Source organism: Phalacrocorax carbo, chromosome 8, assembly GCF_963921805.1.
Source record: "Phalacrocorax carbo chromosome 8, bPhaCar2.1, whole genome shotgun sequence".
Taxonomy (NCBI): domain Eukaryota; kingdom Metazoa; phylum Chordata; class Aves; order Suliformes; family Phalacrocoracidae; genus Phalacrocorax; species Phalacrocorax carbo.
The window spans coordinates 24,503,920-24,522,270 of NC_087520.1; the positions used below are offsets into that span (position 1 = coordinate 24,503,920).

The 18,351-nt window shown below is 43.7% G+C and overlaps 1 protein-coding gene and 2 non-coding genes across 3 annotated transcripts in view; all 3 read right to left on the reverse strand.

Annotated features, from left to right (window-relative positions):
• Positions 1-18,351, reverse strand: part of SF3B3 (splicing factor 3b subunit 3) — a 33,269-nt gene that overhangs the window by 14,291 nt on the left and 627 nt on the right. Inside the window, exons 2-13 of the mRNA XM_064459229.1 lie at positions 18,040-18,152; positions 17,275-17,601; positions 12,673-12,845; positions 12,225-12,366; positions 11,026-11,138; positions 10,102-10,239; positions 8,956-9,059; positions 7,560-7,725; positions 6,948-7,043; positions 6,380-6,452; positions 797-948; positions 229-384 (exon numbers count right to left, since the gene is read on the reverse strand). Of these exons, the coding sequence (XP_064315299.1) occupies positions 229-384; positions 797-948; positions 6,380-6,452; positions 6,948-7,043; positions 7,560-7,725; positions 8,956-9,059; positions 10,102-10,239; positions 11,026-11,138; positions 12,225-12,366; positions 12,673-12,845; positions 17,275-17,601; positions 18,040-18,109 (1,710 nt within the window). The 5' untranslated portion in view covers positions 18,110-18,152. The remainder of the gene's footprint in view (positions 1-228; positions 385-796; positions 949-6,379; positions 6,453-6,947; positions 7,044-7,559; positions 7,726-8,955; positions 9,060-10,101; positions 10,240-11,025; positions 11,139-12,224; positions 12,367-12,672; positions 12,846-17,274; positions 17,602-18,039; positions 18,153-18,351) is intronic.
• LOC135314865 (small nucleolar RNA SNORD111) lies at positions 10,745-10,824 on the reverse strand. Its single transcript, XR_010374343.1, has one exon. It is a non-coding gene; the product is annotated as a small nucleolar RNA SNORD111 (small nucleolar RNA).
• Positions 16,851-16,932, reverse strand: LOC135314866 (small nucleolar RNA SNORD111). Its single transcript, XR_010374344.1, has one exon. It is a non-coding gene; the product is annotated as a small nucleolar RNA SNORD111 (small nucleolar RNA).

An 18,351-nucleotide genomic window follows, 5' to 3' on the forward strand; every position in this document is an offset into this window, starting at 1 on the left:
CAGTAGGACAAGTACACAATTTTCAGCCTCAGTTATGATCTTTAGAGGCTTTAATTATCCATTAAATCATCTTGGACAGCCCAGATATGCAGGGCTTTGAACTATTCTTTCTATAAGGACGCTTCACTACAGAATCCTTTTCTGCAGGTCTGATCGAGGATCAATCTCTGGCATGCCCCATACCCTGCCTCGCTCTTCCAAACTCATTTACAACATTAACGCACATACCGGGTCCATCTCAAAGTAAACCAGTTCTCCTCCAGTCAGTGCTATCACTACTTGTCTCTGGTTCACAGCACATTTTACAATCGTTTTCTTCCCTGGCGTCTTCCATTCATTTACCCTCTTGTCTGCTCGGATGTGCCGGATTCCATCTGGATATACCTGAAGGAAGAAAAGGTCACATTAATTCTGTATTTACTACCCCTTCACAACTCCCATCTCACTGGTGATTCTGACAAAAAAAGCCAAAAGACAAGCACTGCTCCTGGCAGCAGTGATCCACTAACTACACAACAGGCTGAACTAGCAGAAAGCCACTCGCCAGCTGGAAGCACTGTGTCTTTGCACGACAGCAAGGAACTACTGAGCATGCACTGAAGGAGATTAGGACCATCTTCAGCTGGTCTGGTTTCACTTAGCAGGATATAAAAAGGGGAAGGCTTAGTAAGTGCCATTCTCTGCCAATCCACACCTTTAGACATGACATATGTTGCACTACTGTAGAAACCATGGCCGTGGAGCAAGCAGAGAGTAGCAGACTTAAAAGGACATGTCAGAAGCAGCTTTGCATTACCTGTACCAAAGCATCATCGCCAAGAAGAGAGCAGGACAAGGTGGGTGTAGTTCCCAGGAATCCAGAGTCAGTCACTTCCTCTACAGTTTCTCCGATAGACAGCACCAGTGTGGCATTTACGAAGGACACAATGATATAGGCATCAAATTCATCTGGTCAAGAGAGACAGGATAAAAAGAGTACTGATTAAATAAATGCAAGGCTTCCCAACAAAATTAGCAGTCTGACAGATGTCTAACAGTTACTCTTCAGCAGAATTCCTGTGATAATTACATCTGCTGTCAGTATTGTGCAAGTTCATTCTAGGACACACTGTCCAAAAGCCAGCCACCACTGGATTCTAAACAATGCAAGACTGCGCCAGGGATCAAACGATTACCCAGATACAGAGTCAATTCATGATACTCTTGATTCTGGCAAGCAAGACTCCTGCCTACTTTTTTCCAAAGACAGCACAAGATCTAGAAGCCTTTAAGATACTTGCCTCACCTCACACAAGGAGCTGAATCCAGATTTAACACCAAATGAAGTCACATGAAATACTCTACTCCAAAAATCTGAACACACAGAACCCATCTGCAGAAACTGCACCATGGATGCCGCAAACAGGAGGTTGCAGGACCACAGCTCTATCTAGGATTCACATAATAAAAGGCTGCAGAGGACGACTAGGGTGCATTGCAGCAGAGGAGCTCAGGGCTAGCCTGCTCTATCCTCAGCCAGAAGCTCAACCAGCTTACACTCGCACAGCTGCCCATACAGTCTCCTGGATGAGAAACAATTACGTTTTTAAGAAAGAGCAAACACTGACCTTTACTTCTAGTGAAATAAGTGGCAGCATCACAACTATTATCCCCAGTACTGACTTCTCCCAAAGTGGACAGCTTGGGAGACTCCAGTAGCCTGGATATGGAAGAGCTATGCTAATCAAAATAGTCTTGAGAGCTCATTTGGAAATAGGGAAACTTTGTGAGAAACAAGGGTAGCAGGGCTGGGTAAAGGGAATGCCCTGGTTTACTGCTGTCCATTTTAATCCTGCAGAAAGTGACAGGTATTAAAGAGAGGGAGAGTCTCATTAAAAAAGAATAACAAAAGCAACAGAAACAATGAAGTCTGTTGGGAAACGGTGCCAGGAGCCTTGGTGGAGAAAAGACTGCCTCAGAGAAGCAACTCCACTTCTGCTGCTGTTGTCATGCTATTTCTTTAAAAAAAAAAAAAAAATCCCCATTTTAATCCAACTCAAACCAAAGCTCAGATTTATGCACCACAGCACAAGACAATCAGTGGAGGTGAGGGCGTAAGAGAACTGTCACCATTTTTTCCCTTGAGCAGAGTTTCCTCATAATTTGCAAGTGTGGGAGACACAGAGAAGTGGCTAATTACTCTCTAAGTAGAGAAAGAAAATAGAGAACTCTCACTGGGTTGAATACAGGATGCCAGGAAATACCATACAGCAGCTTAAAGAAACTGAACTGGTTAACTGAAACAAACACTTCAGGAACTGATCCCTTTCTTATCCACCCTGTTTAGAAGGAGGCATTGCCAAGCCTGCTGTGTCATGTTTATAACAAAGTTCTTACATAGAGCTGAAAATATGCAAGTGAAAAAAACCCATCGTTCTTCCCTCCAACATCTGGTATGCAGACCACAGCTCTGATCAACTGAAGAGCTCTGTATAATTAAAGCAATTCCAAAACTGGTCTGTGGGATAAACTCCACTACTACTCCATTATGCGGTCACAGACTGTAACCTCTGACATGCTCCCGAACCCCACAAACAGGAGCAGGTCCACTTTGGGAAATGAGAAACCAAGAACTGAACCTGCACACAGAAACTGGTGAGTAATGTCAACTATTTAAACACTCGGCTTAACAGGAGAATTTCTCTGACATTAAAAGCAGATCATCAGAGTTCAGTAATACACTGCTACACACTGGTTATTTTCAACACTAAATAGCAGCTTCTCCTACCAACTTGCATGAATTTTTGAACACCGAAAGTCTACAAGAATTCCTCGATTGCTTTAAATGGAGATTCTAGCAGTTCACAGGCTAAGCGTTTAATTCATAAATATCTTGTAGACAGGATATTCTAAAAATTCCATTTCAAAGACCATCGCTGCTTTTCAAACTTCTGGAGAGCTGCTGTCTTCCTCCCTGGGGGCTGTCATTCTCATGATAAACCACCATGTCCCAGCTGGAGGCTTAACCATGTGATTTGGAGCAGGACAAAGAACTTCCATTTGAAAGCAAAACAGATCCCTTAGTCCTACTCTAAACGAAAACTCGTTTCTACCTCTTAATACTTTTTCAGCTTTCTTTTCACTGGCTTACAGTTATATTACAGTCTGTGTCAACAATACTGACAAGTGCATTTTGCTTGAAGTCCAGTAGTGTTGCTTAATGCCTCTCTGCTGGAGCTTTTGAAATAAAGGGTTTGATTTACCAGAATGAAATCAGTGAATAAGATGCATTCATCTAGATTCAAAAATACGATTTTGGTTTAGAAAATATAGCAGCCTGGTTGAAATTAAGAGGACTAAATCCCTGGGGTACACAGAGGAATATTCTCAGTTAGAAAAAGAAGAGGTCTACAGATTTTAATATGAAAAGATACCTATTTAGCTCTGCACAATCCTAAGCATAGCATCAGGCTGCCCGGAGTTCTGAACAGATAGACATTATTTTGTATGCAGACATAAGACTTTAGAGATGCTTATTACTGTTCTAATTGCTCCAGTTAGCACGTTTCAGCGAGTAAGAGACATTTTAATGACTCTGAAGAACCACAGCTGGACTCAATCTCATGTACCTTTACTACAAGTTTTCTGCAGCTTTGTGCAAACATCACAACCAGTTTCACCACATTTCAGTCTGTGAACTCTACACTACTGTCCTCCTTGTTATTCGTCACAGGTTCAGTCTGAGTTAGTCCATGAGAATTCCATTCCTATATGCCAGTCCACAGCTGGTATAGTTTTTTCACACTCTACAGCATCTGAATTTGCACTGATACAAGTGTAGTTACCACTAACTCAGAGGAGTTCAGTGAACAGATGAGCAGTGACAAAATTCAGGATTATTCTCACTTAAATGATACTGATGGGATGACAGCACATCTTCCTGGGCTTCTGTTCACTGCCACATACAGACTCTGCAGCTGTGACTCACTGCACATTGCTTTTCATGCAAGAGTGCCAGGTAGGGAATGCAGACTGTTAGTTCTCAGCTCATATCTATCTCTGCAGCAAAGCACACAGCCATCTAGCTCCCCAGACCTTGATATTTAACTGCAACAGAGTGTTTGGTCCAACTCCCATCCACTTCTGTCTGATGAGCAAACACATCCCATATCCACAGGGTATTCCCGTACCAGCAATACCTACAAGTGCTTCAAGCACACTCAAATCCTATTCTCTTGGAGGCCTGTACAAAGCAGCTGGGAGCCAATCCTCAGTCTAGCAGGGAGCTGAAAACGCCCCTGCAACGTACACTGCTGATTTTAACGAGAACTAACCGTTCTGCAGAGACATGGTCAATTATTTTGTTCCCAAAAAAACTATAAGATGGGAGTTGCTTTCTACTCCTCAACTACTGAACTACAAAGGCAACAATCTCCAACTACACACCAGCTTCTAGAATTCATCTACTAAAAAGCTTAGTATAAAAGTAGCCCCATGATTTTGGGATTCTCTTTGGTCAACATGTGGGACAGCACAGCAGCCCCTAGCAGTAGGTACACACCTGTGGTGATCAGCACCTCCACCACCAGCCACCTGTGGAAGAAAAAAAGAGGCTTGGTATTGGTAGTGTGTATCACCACGTACCAGCCAAGGTTAGTATTTGCTTTGAAGGCTGCAAACCTGGATGTGTCTTACAGAGGCCTTGCAGCACGCACACACTGTGGCATTGAGGCAGAGCCAGTCAGCCCGACACTGCAAACTGAACACTTGGAAAACAGCACTTGGGCAATTTCAAGGTTAGATACATGTTTGAAAAGATTCTGCAGTCTTTCTGATTAAACCCCACTAAAACAGTTTCTGAATTCAAAGAGTTGTAACTTGGGGATTGGTTTCACATAACTTTTAACTGTATTCAAAAAGTAGCACGGTTCATAACAGCTACAGATTCCAGCCTTTCTGAAATCATTGAGATGACCTTCATGCTGGAACCTGGAGAATTTGGAAGGAGGAAAAAAAAGAGGCAGTGAGACTGGTCTCTTTCATGTAGGTTAGCAATGGTCCTCCATCTCCTGAAAAGTCAAAGTCATCCTCTGGAACCCCAAGAGAAAAGGTTTTAAAACCTTAAGGTGACATCATTAGCCTCCATCTCTCAGAGGGAGCAAATATTACCAACACCTTTTGCAGAAGGCAGGAGGAAAGGTTTGTCTCTAACAAACTGGAATGCCTCTTAAGAAAAGCACAAATTTTTGATATGAACTGTGGAAATATTTTCCTTCTGACCCTTTTATTTCTGGGGAACATGAAGGCACTTTGTGCTCAAAGTTCCTTCCATGCTGCTTAGGCAGTATGTGAGTCTCAAAACAAGAGCATCAGAACTGATGGCAGGTCTCAGGTGGCAAGGTAAATCCCACAGCAGTATCTGAAATTCCTAGAGGGTTATTGGCTCCCTGGAAGACACACTACTCTATGATGGCTTAAAAACAAGATACCATGTCACCACAGTAGGGTAATGTCTCCACTGCAACAATCTGGCATTTCTATATCCAGTGCATAAACCTACAGGAAGTCATTGCAAGATTTATACAAACCACTGACTTGGAAATAATCACTGAGACTGTTGGAATAGATTAATTTCAGGCTTTTTAGGTGTTTCTGAAGAACTCTCTTCTCGCCCTCAAGAGAAAGGCAGGACAAGAGATTACATTTCCTCTTGTACTTTAGTAAGACAAACCCATTATTTCACATCGGGGAAAACCCATCAAAATCAAATCCACAATGCAGGATATTCTGCCAATTTCAAATCTAGACCTTCCTGGAATGAGTAGCATTCTACACACTGCTGGGTTATTGAATGGGAAGCATGTCCTAGCCCAAACAGACTGTTTTCTTTGCAGATATGCATAGAGGGAAGTAATAAAATACAGACACTGTTGCTGATTTATCTTCTTTGTTCCATAATTTGTATCCCACTCTCTAACAAAGAGCTGATTACTGTAGTTGTCAACACTCATATAAAAAATAGTGAGTGTGCTCCAACAAAAAGCATAATCATTGCCTGCTGATGTCAGAGCAAGAATTTATGGCAAGTGGGAAAGGATGAGAAGTTCAGCAGCTTCAGGCTGCAAACATACAGCTGATGCAGCATATTGGGTGGTAGATGCAGCTGCAGGCAGGTGCTGCTTTGTCAAAGGGAAGCATGACAACCCTAGAGGACCAGAGAGCAGCTTCTAAGTACAAACAGGTGGCTGCTGATTCAAAACAGAACTTGCAGGGATGGCACACAACCATCATGCAGCACCTTTCCTATCTCCTTGGACAGAAAAAATGAGGAAAAACACAAAAAACAAAAGACACCAAAAAACATTATCACCTCCCTGTGCTTTAGGAAAACTCTGCATACCTTCAACATGTCTCCTCACGGTCCATACAGCATTGGGGTTACCAGGCAGCTCTGACACAGCCATTTCAGACACCTAAGAGTAAACAGGAACAAGGTTCTTTTTGCAAATAGATGTTTAGACTTGCTACAGTAAGTCACCAAACCATCAGCAGTTTTTAGGCTTTTCCACAGCCAGGCAGGAAAGCTATAATTCCCAGTTCTGATGCTCTCCCCACACCACGTGTTACAGGGTAGAATACATTCAGCAACGATGTGGCAACATCAGAGCTCTGAACGATGCCCAGCAAAGAGATCAGCAGCTGGCAGAGACACCAGGAATGTTCCAGTTCAATACACTCAAGTATTAGAGGGAACAAAATGCAGGTGGTTGGAGTCAACTGAACAAGAAGCCTTTGAGACTCTAAGTAAGCAGTACAACCCTTCTCTTTCCAAGAAGCAAGCCTAGAGAAAGTTCCTTTCCAGACTACAGCAAAAGGAAAATCCCTTCATTTCAGCACCCTTATTTCAAGGATTTTCTCCCACTGTCCTCACCTCTCAAGCTGTTCTTCTGAAGTGCTGGAAGTCTTACCTCAAGTCCATGTCTTAGAACCCTCAGAGACGACCGGGGCCCCCGACCACAAGCCACGTATAACTGGGGTGTGTCTTCATTGGCCAAATCAGCTATCTGCATGGAGAAATAGCGTCAAATAATAGCCACAGGAAGAGAAAATAAAACTAAGCTGTATGTATCACACTACTGCTTGAAGAATGTTTTTTTCAGACACTGAAAACAGTAAAGATGCCATAGGGTGTACCATCTGCTGCCCTGAAATAATGTTGAGTTTTAATCAAACTCACTACAGAGCAGAGATCTGGTCTGATGGTAAACAGAGGAGCAGCACAGGACTGCGGGCTGACACCCTGTGTCCATGTATGTATTTATGACCACAGGAATCAAAGGCTACCAAGGACAGGTACCAGGCTTTAGCAGCTGTCTAAGGATTTAGAAGACTTGCTTTTCTATCTGCATTTAGTGCTGAGCAGTATTTCTGGAAACCTAGGATAATGTAGCTTTGGTGAGTCCACTTACTCACAAACACTCCACAGAAAAGCGAAGAAAAAATTAATGCATCTACAATCAATTCCTCTGTAAATGAGGAAGACTTATGTGGCGAATGGGACCTTGCTGATGGCAACGTACCTGACAACAAAGAATAGGAGACAAACTGTCCAACTCATCCACCAGCACCAGGTTCTTGAGAGGTCTTGGCTGAAAGAAGAACGTATCTCCTTCCTCAAGAGGCATGGCAGAAGAGAACTCTGGCTCCTCATCATCATCACCCAAGTGAGCTATCTGGTACAGGTAACTTGAGACAGAAAGCAAGAGCAACAGCATGTTCAGTGCAAAGCTCACGTAGCCTCCTCCAAGTAAGGCGTAGCCAGATATTCAGGCAGTGGAGAGGAGAGAAATCCCTCCCTACGTTATACAGCTATTAAAATTTAGCCTTAAGGATCATCTTCTTGGGGACAAAATGTTTAGAGGGAACCAGAGGCCCACAAAAAAAAAACAAACCACCAAACAAAAAACCCACCACAACCTCCCCCCTCAAACCTTCTCATTTGTAGCTGTCACTGGCAAGGGATCCCAGAGTTTCAGTGTTTTTTAATGTTCACCCTTGAGCCTTCCAGATATTCACGTGTTAGAGCCAAAGCACCAACTGACAGCTGAGGCCAAGAGCAAGGCCAATGGCTATGACTGCAAACTCCACACTTATCTATTTTATTGGAATACTTTCACATCACTATGTTTAACTGCATTCCCTATTCCATTTCATGAGCATAAAAATCAAAACAAGTTAAACTTCAGAGGAAAAAAAAAAACCAAAGCAAACAAACACAGAAAGACAGACTGATTTACTTCCTGGTTTTAATAAAGTTCAGATGGATATGGTTTCCTCAAGAGTGGTTTATACAGCCCAACTCAGATTCACTTCTGTAAACTGGCTGGAGCTCCCTCAGGTGGCTGACTGCACATGTAGTCAGAAAAAAAAGAGTATAGATCTCCATTCCTGTGAATACCCCACTTATACACTGTTAAGCCACCCTCAAAGGTGTGCAAAGTCTTCTCTGAGTCTTTAGAATATTCTAGAACGCCAAATATGAATTGAGGAAGCCCTCAAGTATACATCTATTACGGAAAGGACCACAGTTATCGATAACAAACCCTATCTGCTTCTGAGTGGGCCATAACACATACAAGTTCAATGAAAACTATCAAGCTAATTAAAAGATAATTCATCTGGATATAGGATGGACTGCAAGCACTCAATTCTTCCAAAAGCTACTGCAATGGCATGTGATCTTTTGTTCTCTGCACTGTAATATCTCATTTGGGTTCAAAACAACAAGAAAATTCCCCCATTCCGTCAGAGTCTTAAGCAGTTGTTCTACTCAAGCCATGTGAACAAAACGTTAATTCACCTGTTACAACAAAGGTGTTACCTTTATATGTTCAGTAAGTTCAACGGTCAGTTTGCAGTACTGAACAGAAACAGTCTTGTTTCAGGGGAAAAATGCTGACAAAATTGTTTACTCACTGGTTTCCAAATTCAGATGCCACGAAAAGAAATCCTGTTTTCAGCACACACATGGCAGCAGCGACAGGAACGGTGTCAAAGTACTTCAGTCGAATCTCTGTTACCTGAAAGCAGAGGAAGACATGACTGTGCTAGCAAAGTACTAGTAGTACAATTAAAAATCATGTGTGATTTTGTAATAAGAAAAAAAAGCTGCCTAGCTATCCTCTCCAAAGAGGAAGCAAGAGAGTGGGCCAGGCATAACCACATCAGTAGTTTGGGCAGCAGGTTATAAATCACAAAATCCAGCAGACTATTTTGAACACATGAGTCAGGCTGCCTGTTTTGTCCTAAAATTTTCTGGCTCTGGTAACAGAATCAGTTTGGAAAAAACTGAACAGCTGCAAAAATAGCAAGCTGTCTAAAAGAAAGAAATTTTCTTCACCGAACGCGAGCCATTCCCCAACACATGAAAGATTAAGCATCCTTAGCAAATTTCTACATCTGATATGGTCACTATAGCTCCTGGTGAAACATCCAAGAGTGGTCTTAAGACACTGAAAGATGCTACACAATCATCCCTTGTACGAAATTTGACATGTGTAGGGAGAGGAACTAACATTCAACATTTACTCAAAAAACCCAACTGATTCACTGCAGCAGGGTTCTTTCATTGTGAAATACTAGGACAAGCAGCAGCAAGCCACTTCAAGCCTGTTATTTTAACTCATGGAACAAATGTACCAAGCTAGCCACCACAATTTGCAAAAAGGTCAATTGCAGCATGTAAATATTCAATTAAAAGATGAAATAGAGAGCACCTACTGTGATCAAGAGAAAATAAGTTCCCCAGAATTAGTTTCTGGAATACCCTCTAGCAGGTTCATGGACCACACTTTCTGTTGAAGAAAGAAAGGACTGCCTGTGGAACACCTAAAATACGCCCAAGTGTCTCTGCAGCAAAATTTTCACAGGATTTTGCAATCTTTGTGCTGCATCTCTATATGAGTAAACAACAGTTACAACTGCAGGTATAACTGTATTACAAATCATGTAAAACATGTGCTATTACACAGCTAAAACCACAATACTAAATATTTATCACTTCAGAGGACCATAAGGACTCTTCTCAATGAATGCTCTTTTTGTTCTTCACGAGATGCTTACCATGTCTTCATCAGTCTCCAGAGTAATTTTGAAGATGTCTCCCTGCTCAGTCTGGGCCAGGAAGAAGAACATGGACTTGGTCTTATGCGTAGCAGAGCAGACAAAAATCATACCTCTCTCTGGGTCGTCCAGATCATTCTGTCAAGAAAGTGGAGGTCACTGATGGAACTACCTGGCAAGTGCAGATGTGATTTCACTGACTGAAGTATTTCGATTTCACAGGTGCCTCAAGAGGCACCTGAAGTATGCGAAGAGGCTTTTAACACAAAGCACGTCACATCCATTACACCCAGGATTACCTTTGGTACATCTCTGCCCCAGAAGCAAAAGCATTTCTAAGACACCCTTGCCTAAGCATCCCCCCCTCCTATTTCTTTTACTCTTCTCCCCAGACAATGCTCTCACAGATCAAAGCCAAACACAGAGGCAAGGGCTGCAATCTGCACACAGCTGTTTTTGAGCACCCGACCCTTGGCAGGTGTTCAAAGCCCTGTCAAAGCACAAAACGACTTGCAGTACCAAAGGAGGAAGAAGCAGCCTTAGATGCAGGAGAAAAGCTGTTGAATTCACCTGCATACACAACGGCAATGAAGACTCACCATATCAAGTAATCTTACACTACAGTTACAGCACTGCCACCATGGTGCCTGATCAGAGTCTTTGGAGTATCTCCAGCATAAATCTCAGAGAAGAGACATGATCCAAGCTCATCACTTCAGGCTATGCCCACCCCCATCTTCCCTCAAAGATAACACGCAGCCAGGAAGGTAGATGATAGGCCAACACACTTAACTTTTTCTTTATTTTAAAACCTCCCTGACACCTTTAACCTTGAAAGGGAAATACCACATGCTCATTCAGCACTGACAAAGATAATCTTAAAAAAATAATAAAAAAAAGGGGCTAGAATCCCCAGATTCTCACCCGTCTCCTGGGAATTGGGCATCTGATATCAGGCTGATCACCGAAGTTTTTATACGTAATATAGTTTTCAGAACAGATCAGCACTCCGCTTGGTCCATCAGAACCACCAGGAACTGAAATGCAAACGAGAAACATTATTATGAGAAAAGCCCTTACCACAGACCTGACTGCCTGCCTGCAGAACATTTATTTTGATTTTCTTTAAAGCAACATAGCTTTCATTGCTCTGTATCACCCTGTGTATGTAAATCTACTCTTATTGAAGGGGAAGACAAAAACAGTGAGTACAGCTTCCTGGTTTGGTGTAGAACAGGGCACATGGAGCCAGGGGACCAGGAAGGAAAAGGACCCAACTTCAGACAAATTGCTTATGTTTTATCCTTCATGGCTCATTCTTGTCTAGAAAGTAATGACATGCCCAAAATACTTAGCAACTTGTCACTTAAAAACAATCCTTGGGTTACTGGCATGTTTGCTTGCTGTCAAAACATCTGCCAGGTGGTTTTCTGACATATCTTTTGTTTTTAGAATATGTTTTTTAAAATGCTTCTACTGAAATCCCAGAGTAACAAAAGGTATCATCAAAATAGTAGCAGCGGTCAGATCCAGCCCCACATTTGGTGTCTGTCAGCTGCCTACAGTCGATGCACCAACAGTGCAAGCACACAAGGATGTTCTCCTAGTACAGCCTCCTTTGTGCTTGGAGAGGAAATCTGCACAGGTTAAGCCATTTCCCAGGTCAAAAGTGTTAGGTTAGCTTTGCATCCAATCCCTGTAAGTGGGCTTTTAGTCCATGGAGTCATCTACTGCCTTTGGAATACATATTAGCTGCTGGAATCCCATGCAAGAGAGTACAACAGCACCTATGTGTTACCTAAAAATACATGCTTTTGCATCTGCTACCAGCTAATTTCAGTTATAATCTCTTAGCTTCGGAATCCAGAGAATATCCAGAGCACAACTAAAAGAAGAGAGATGAGGAGCACTTTCAAACCACAGCTCTACCTGCGAATTCTCACATAATTCCATGTGTGAACCACCACTCATTACCTGACTCCAAGGTCAATTAATTTATACTAATGGCTCAGACTACCATCAAAACAACTCCTAAGATGTAAAGCATACTGATTCTGTTTCCCTGGGAAACAGTAACCAAGTAGATCCACAGGAAAATTACTTACTGGCCTGGTGGGCAGTACCTGTTATAAGGAAGTTGCCGTGCTCTTCCAAGGGCTCACTGTATTTCCTAACAACGTGGTTCAAACCCAAGTCCAGTTCATAAAACGTCAATGTCTGCTGCGTGTTGGCTGCTGCCTCTCCTGTGGGATCATTGTCTGCTTCCTAAAAGAGAACAGTGAAGGTGTCTTTCAAGAAAGGTATCAAAGGAGGAGCAATGCTGATGCATCAGGAAACAGTTTTCAATAGCATTAGAATGAAAGTCCAAAAGATGACTTGCAGGTAGATGCATATAAAAAGGTTCAGGGGAAGAAAATATGCACTTTTGCAGTTTAACAGCAAGAATTTAAGAACCACCAAGACAGAAGCAGCCAATCCACAGTTCCTCGCCTCCACAGACAGAAGAACAGAACAGAACAGAAGAGGAACAACGAAGCTCATGACAGCAAAGGGAGATCAGGTTCTTCTCACCTCATAATCCATTTCCAGGCAAGCAAACATGGGGTTTTCAAATCCCACATCGACTCCCACCACATGGTAGACCAAGGTATTGGCCTTGTGTGCTTCCAGTGGGGAGGAAATGGTGAGACGAGCAGCAGCATCTCTGTTCAAGATATAAACCAGCTTCTGCTTTTCAATCGCACCTGCAAGAAAAGGACAGTAGCACCTGAAGCACATCACCTGGCAATCAAACCTGATCACACCTAGAAGTCAAATATCAATGTAAGACTTTGCAAGAGAACATGTCACTTTGCTGAAGTTACCCATTGGCATTTGTCTCCATGCCACCAATTAACTTCAAATGTCTCATTTTTAATGTTTCAGGCCATGAGCACAAATGACAACTCCAGCTCTTTAAAGCCGAAGACTGACCCTTCAGGATACGTCCATCTAGCCCAATATTCAATCTGCAATGGCTACAGGCAGAACTACTCACTCATTCCACCACATGAGATATGACAGACTGCAGGAAAGCAAAACCAAATTGAAATAAACAGCCAGATGTTCCACCATTTAAAGCAATTTGGTAAAGAGACCTTTCCTCAGAAATGTTTTAACCAAAAAAATGTATTCGTGCCTGATACACAGCATCCACAATAAACACTTATCATGCTTAACTATCAATGTGAATGGCACGATTGTGACTGTGCTACCTTCTCACCCATGAAAATATGTAGGCATGAATGACACTGAGAGCTGTAACCTGAGTAAAAATCAAGGAAGACACTTGAGCCCTGGGGGAGCAAGTGAAAAACACTGGCGCCCAGGTGATCTTCTCTTCCGTTTTGCCAGTTCGAGGGAAGGGAGCGGCCAGAAACAGGCGCATAATGTAGATCAACTCATGGCTACGTGGCTGGTGCCACCATGAGGGGTTTGGCTTTTATGACAATGGGGTGTTCTTCAATGACTACAACGTGCTAGGGAGGGATGGAATCCATCTGTCTAAAAGGGGTAAGGGAATCTTCAGCAGTAGGCTGGCTAACTTGGTGAGGCAGGCTTCAAACTTAAGGACTTGGGGGGTGGGATCCATTGCGAAAATGCTCACACCAGCATGTCCAATGGGGGAGTTAAGTCAGGCCAAGCAGTGCAGTGATAAAGGTTCCTTAGCTGTCTCCCAAGAGGTGAAACAGAAGAATAATCACCTCAAGTGTATGTATACAAATGCACGCAGTCTAGGTAACAAACAGGAGGAACTGGAGCTCCGTGCCCACTCAGAAGGGTACAACATCATAGGAGTAACTGAAACATGGTGGGACAACTCCAATGACTGGGGGATCGCAATGGATGGTTACAGGCTCTTTCATGAGGACAGGCAGGGTAGAAGAGGTGGAGGGGTCACACTCTACATTAAGGAAAACCTTGAATGTATTGAAGTCAACTATGGTGATTGCGACTGCTCTGTTGAATGCCTCTGGGTTAAAGTCAAAGGGGTCATCTCCAAGCAGGACCTCACAGCAGGCATCTGCTGTCAACCTCCTAACCACGATGCCAATGAAGCGATACTTGGGGCACTAAAGCTTCTGGCCAACAGAACCTGGCCCTGATGGGTGACTTCAACTACCCAGACATCTGCTGGAAGAACAACACGGCAGCTCGCGTGTCATCCACGAAGTTCCTGGAGTGTATAGAGGACTGTTTCCTGATACAAATGTTAGATGTGCCAACCAGGAAGGAGGCGCTGCTGGACTTGCTATTCACAAACTGAGAAAGCCTGCTTTGTAATATCTCGGTTAGTGACAGCCTTGGCTGCAGTGACCACAATATTGTGGAGTTCAGGATCCTGCTGAGTGTGCTGAAGGTCACCTCTAAGACAAGGGTTCTGGATTTTAGACGAGCAAACTTCAGTTCACTCAGTGCTCAATTGGGAGGGAACTGATGGGAAGCTTCCATGGAAGACAAAGGAGCTAGTGAGTGCTGGGAGTTCTTCAAGACTCTCTATTGGAAGCACAAAGCCAATTTATCCCCTACAAAGGAAAGGGAAGTAAGCGGAGCAAGAGGCCCCCTTGGCTCAACCATGACCTCCTGGGTCTACTCAAATCCAAAAGGGAAGCACAGCAGAAATGGAGAAGTGGAGGATTGTCCGTTGAGAGCTACAAGGTCATTACCAGAGCGTGCAGAGATGCAGTTAGAAAAGCAAAAGCCCAGCTCAAATTGAAACTGGCTGTAGATGTCAAAAATAACAAGGTTTCTTCAGGTATGTCAACCATAAGCAGAAAAAGAAGGAAAACATAGGCCCACTGTTAAACGGAAAAGGAGAGTCAATCACCAACGATGCTGAAAAGGCAGAGGTCCTCAACACTTTCCTCACCTCTGTCTTTACCAACACTGTTGGGTCCCAGGCTTTGGGAACAAAATTGCCAGTTGATCCACACACCGACCCACCATCAGTGAAGGAAGAGTTAGTACATGAATTATTACAGGAGCTTGACCCCTACAAATCAATGGGCCCTGATGCCATCCACCCAAGGGTGTTGAGAGAGCTGGCTGACATCGCAAGGCCGCTCTCCATAATCTTTGAGAAGGCATGGAGAACGGGGGATGTCCCAGAGGACTGGAGGAAGGCAAATGTTACCCCTATCTACAAGAAAGGATCGAGGGAAGATCTGGGTAACTATAGGCCCATCAGCCTTACTTCGATCCCTGGGAAAGTTATGGAACGAATCCTCCTGGGGGCCATCGCAAGTCAAATGAAGCACGTGATTGGGAAAAGCCAACATGGCTTCACTAAAGGCAGCTTGTGCTTGACAAACCTGGTGGCCTTCTGTGACAAAGTGACTTGCCTGGTTAACACGGGCAGGCAGTGGACACTGTCTACCTAGACTTCTCCAAGGCCTTTGATATGGTCCCCCACAGCCTCCTCCTGGAGAAACTAATGCATTATGGCCTAGGCAAGTGGTCTGTGCAGTGGGTGGGGAACTGGCTGACAGGCCGCACCCAAAGGGTGGTGATAAATGGCTCCTTTTCCAAGTGGCAACCTGTCACAAGTAGGGTCCCCCAGGGATTGATATTGGGCCCAATGTTATTCAGTATCTTTATAAGTGATCTGGATAACGGTATCAAGTGTACCCTGATGAAGTTTGCACATTACACCAAATTTGAGTGGGGAAGTAGACACGCCAGAAGGGAGAGCTGCTCTGCAGGGAGATCTGGATAGGTTGGAAGAGTGGGCCAGCAAGAACCTTATGAAGGAGAAGTGTAAGATCATGCACCTGGGAAAACATAATCCAGGAGTGCAGCACAGACTGGGATCTACCTGGCTGGAGAGCAGCTCTGTGGAAAGGGACCTGGGGGTCCTGGTGGACAGGAAGCTCAACATGAGCAAACAGTGTGCTGCTGCGGCCAAGAAGGCCAACAGGGTGCTGGGTTGCATCAAAAAGGGCATCACCAGCAGAGAGAAAGAAGTTATTATCCCGCTCTACTCAGCGCTGGTCAGGCCACATCTGGAGTACTGTGTGCAGTTCTGGTCCCCTCTATACAAAAGGACGTGGACAGGCTGGAAGGGGTCCAGAGAAGGGCCACCAAGATGGTCAAAGGACTGGGAAGCCTGCCATATGAGGACAGACTGGGAGAACTGGGTTTGTTCAGCCTTGAGAAAAGGAGGCTTAGAAGGGATCTCATCTCCATGTACGAGTACTTAAGGGGTAGCTACAAAGAAGATGGAGATTCCCTTTTTACACCTGGAAAGAACAAGGGGGAATGGACACAAGTTGCTCTTGGGGAGATTCCGATTGGAGATCAGAGGAAAATTTTTCACAGTGAGGACAGTCAACCATTGGAATAATCTCCGCAGGGAAGTGGTTGACTTGGCCACATTGGATGCCTTTAAGAGTTGTCTGGACAGGGTGCTGGGCCATCTTGTCTAGACTGTGCTCTTCCTAGAAAGGTTGGACTAGATGATCCCTGAGGTCCCTTCCAACCTGTGATTCTGTGACTTGTTAGAAAAGAAACAGTATTATTTTTTGTCACTCCCAAGATAAAAGGAGCACTGTTAAACCAGCTGTCATTGCAAGCCCCTGCTCTCAAGAGTGCAGGAAAGCAGCATTGCACAAAGTCAGCTACAGCAAACTAAGAAAGTTTGTGTACCAAGTAACTAAGACACCCACAGTAAATCTTATAAAAACAATAACCCAAGTGTCCTTCTACCTGCGAAGCCTGATCAGAAGTGCATCCAGCTGTCTCCACGATGCATCTCAGAGAAGAGACATGAGTTCGTAACATCATTTCAGGCTATGACAGTTGACTGTCTGTGCCGTAGCACCAATGTCTGTAATCCCAACTTCTCTTCCAGGCATCACATTTCAGGGCTCTGTATACCACTAAGCAAGCTGGCCTCTTTCCAAATTGTTTTGGCCCAGCATTAGAATTAATTTGTGCAATTCCATCAGCATCAAGGACCTATTCTGAACACCTACATTCTCCTTGACATGTCTCATAGCTTAACAAACTGCCCAAGAAGAAAGACTTCTAATTATACCTTGCAAAAACTTGCTCCAAAACAAATATCCCTGAGACAGGAGGGGGGGAAAAAAAAAAAAAAAAAAAAAGAGAAAACAATCTGACAGACTGACTTACTGATCATGACGGCACGGCCCTTTGGGTCTACAGCCAAGTACTGGCCTGGAACAATTCTGCGACATCCACTCTTGCCAAAGGTTTCCTGATGAATCTTCTCAAACACATTCTTTGAGGGCTGGTACTCCAGAATAACAATGCGTCCTGAATCACTGCCCACAACGATATAGTCTTTGGTCCCACCTGTCAGCCTGAAGGCCATGAGGGAGCGGATGACTCCAAATACTTCCACAGTCAGCAGAGTGTGAACCTTCCCTGTGTTGGGATCGGGGCGGAGTAACTCCAGGATCTTGCCCCGGGAAACAACAATTTCTTGTTGTTTGGTTCCTAAAGAACCCAAAGCAAAGAAGAGTTAGGACCAACACAGCAGAATGCCCAATTTCAAGAAGCACCATAAAAAAAAAGATAAAACTTCATGACTTCTAAATGCCAAAAAGTTCTACGATTACTACAGAAGAATTCAAAGCAACTTATTCTCCACATTGGGTGTCACTATTGTTTGAGCATCTTTTAGGAGACCAGGAAAGTAAAGAAGATACTGAATTAATTCTCTGCATAATCAAGCCAAACTTCTCTTGATCTTTCCACAAGTTACAACAGCTCAAGTTCACACTCAAAAGCACATGATAATATACCAGTGAAAAAATAATGTATACTGAAGCAGAGTAGCTTCAGCAACCAAATGAAACACAAAACAAACACCTTTTTTTCCTCTACTACCTGGAAGAACTGAAGACAAGACATGCCACGACAGAAAATGATTACCTGAGAAATTGCCATGGATAGCATAGCTAATGCCAGTGGCACGCTGCAATGTCAGGTTGTAGAGAAACATGTTGGCAATGGGTTCCCTTCACCTTACCGTAGCTCCACTGAGTCTGCAAGAAGTAGAACAGATACATACACTTTGTAAAAACAAAGTCTTCCACATGGCACAGAGAGAGAACTGGTGCCCTCATTTGTCTGTGTGGATCATTTTACATTAGGAGACTGACTGCCACCCAGCTAAAATAATTGGTATTTATTAATACAGTGCAACAGTCTCTCCCAAAGATAACCGGGCTACTGAACTCCTCG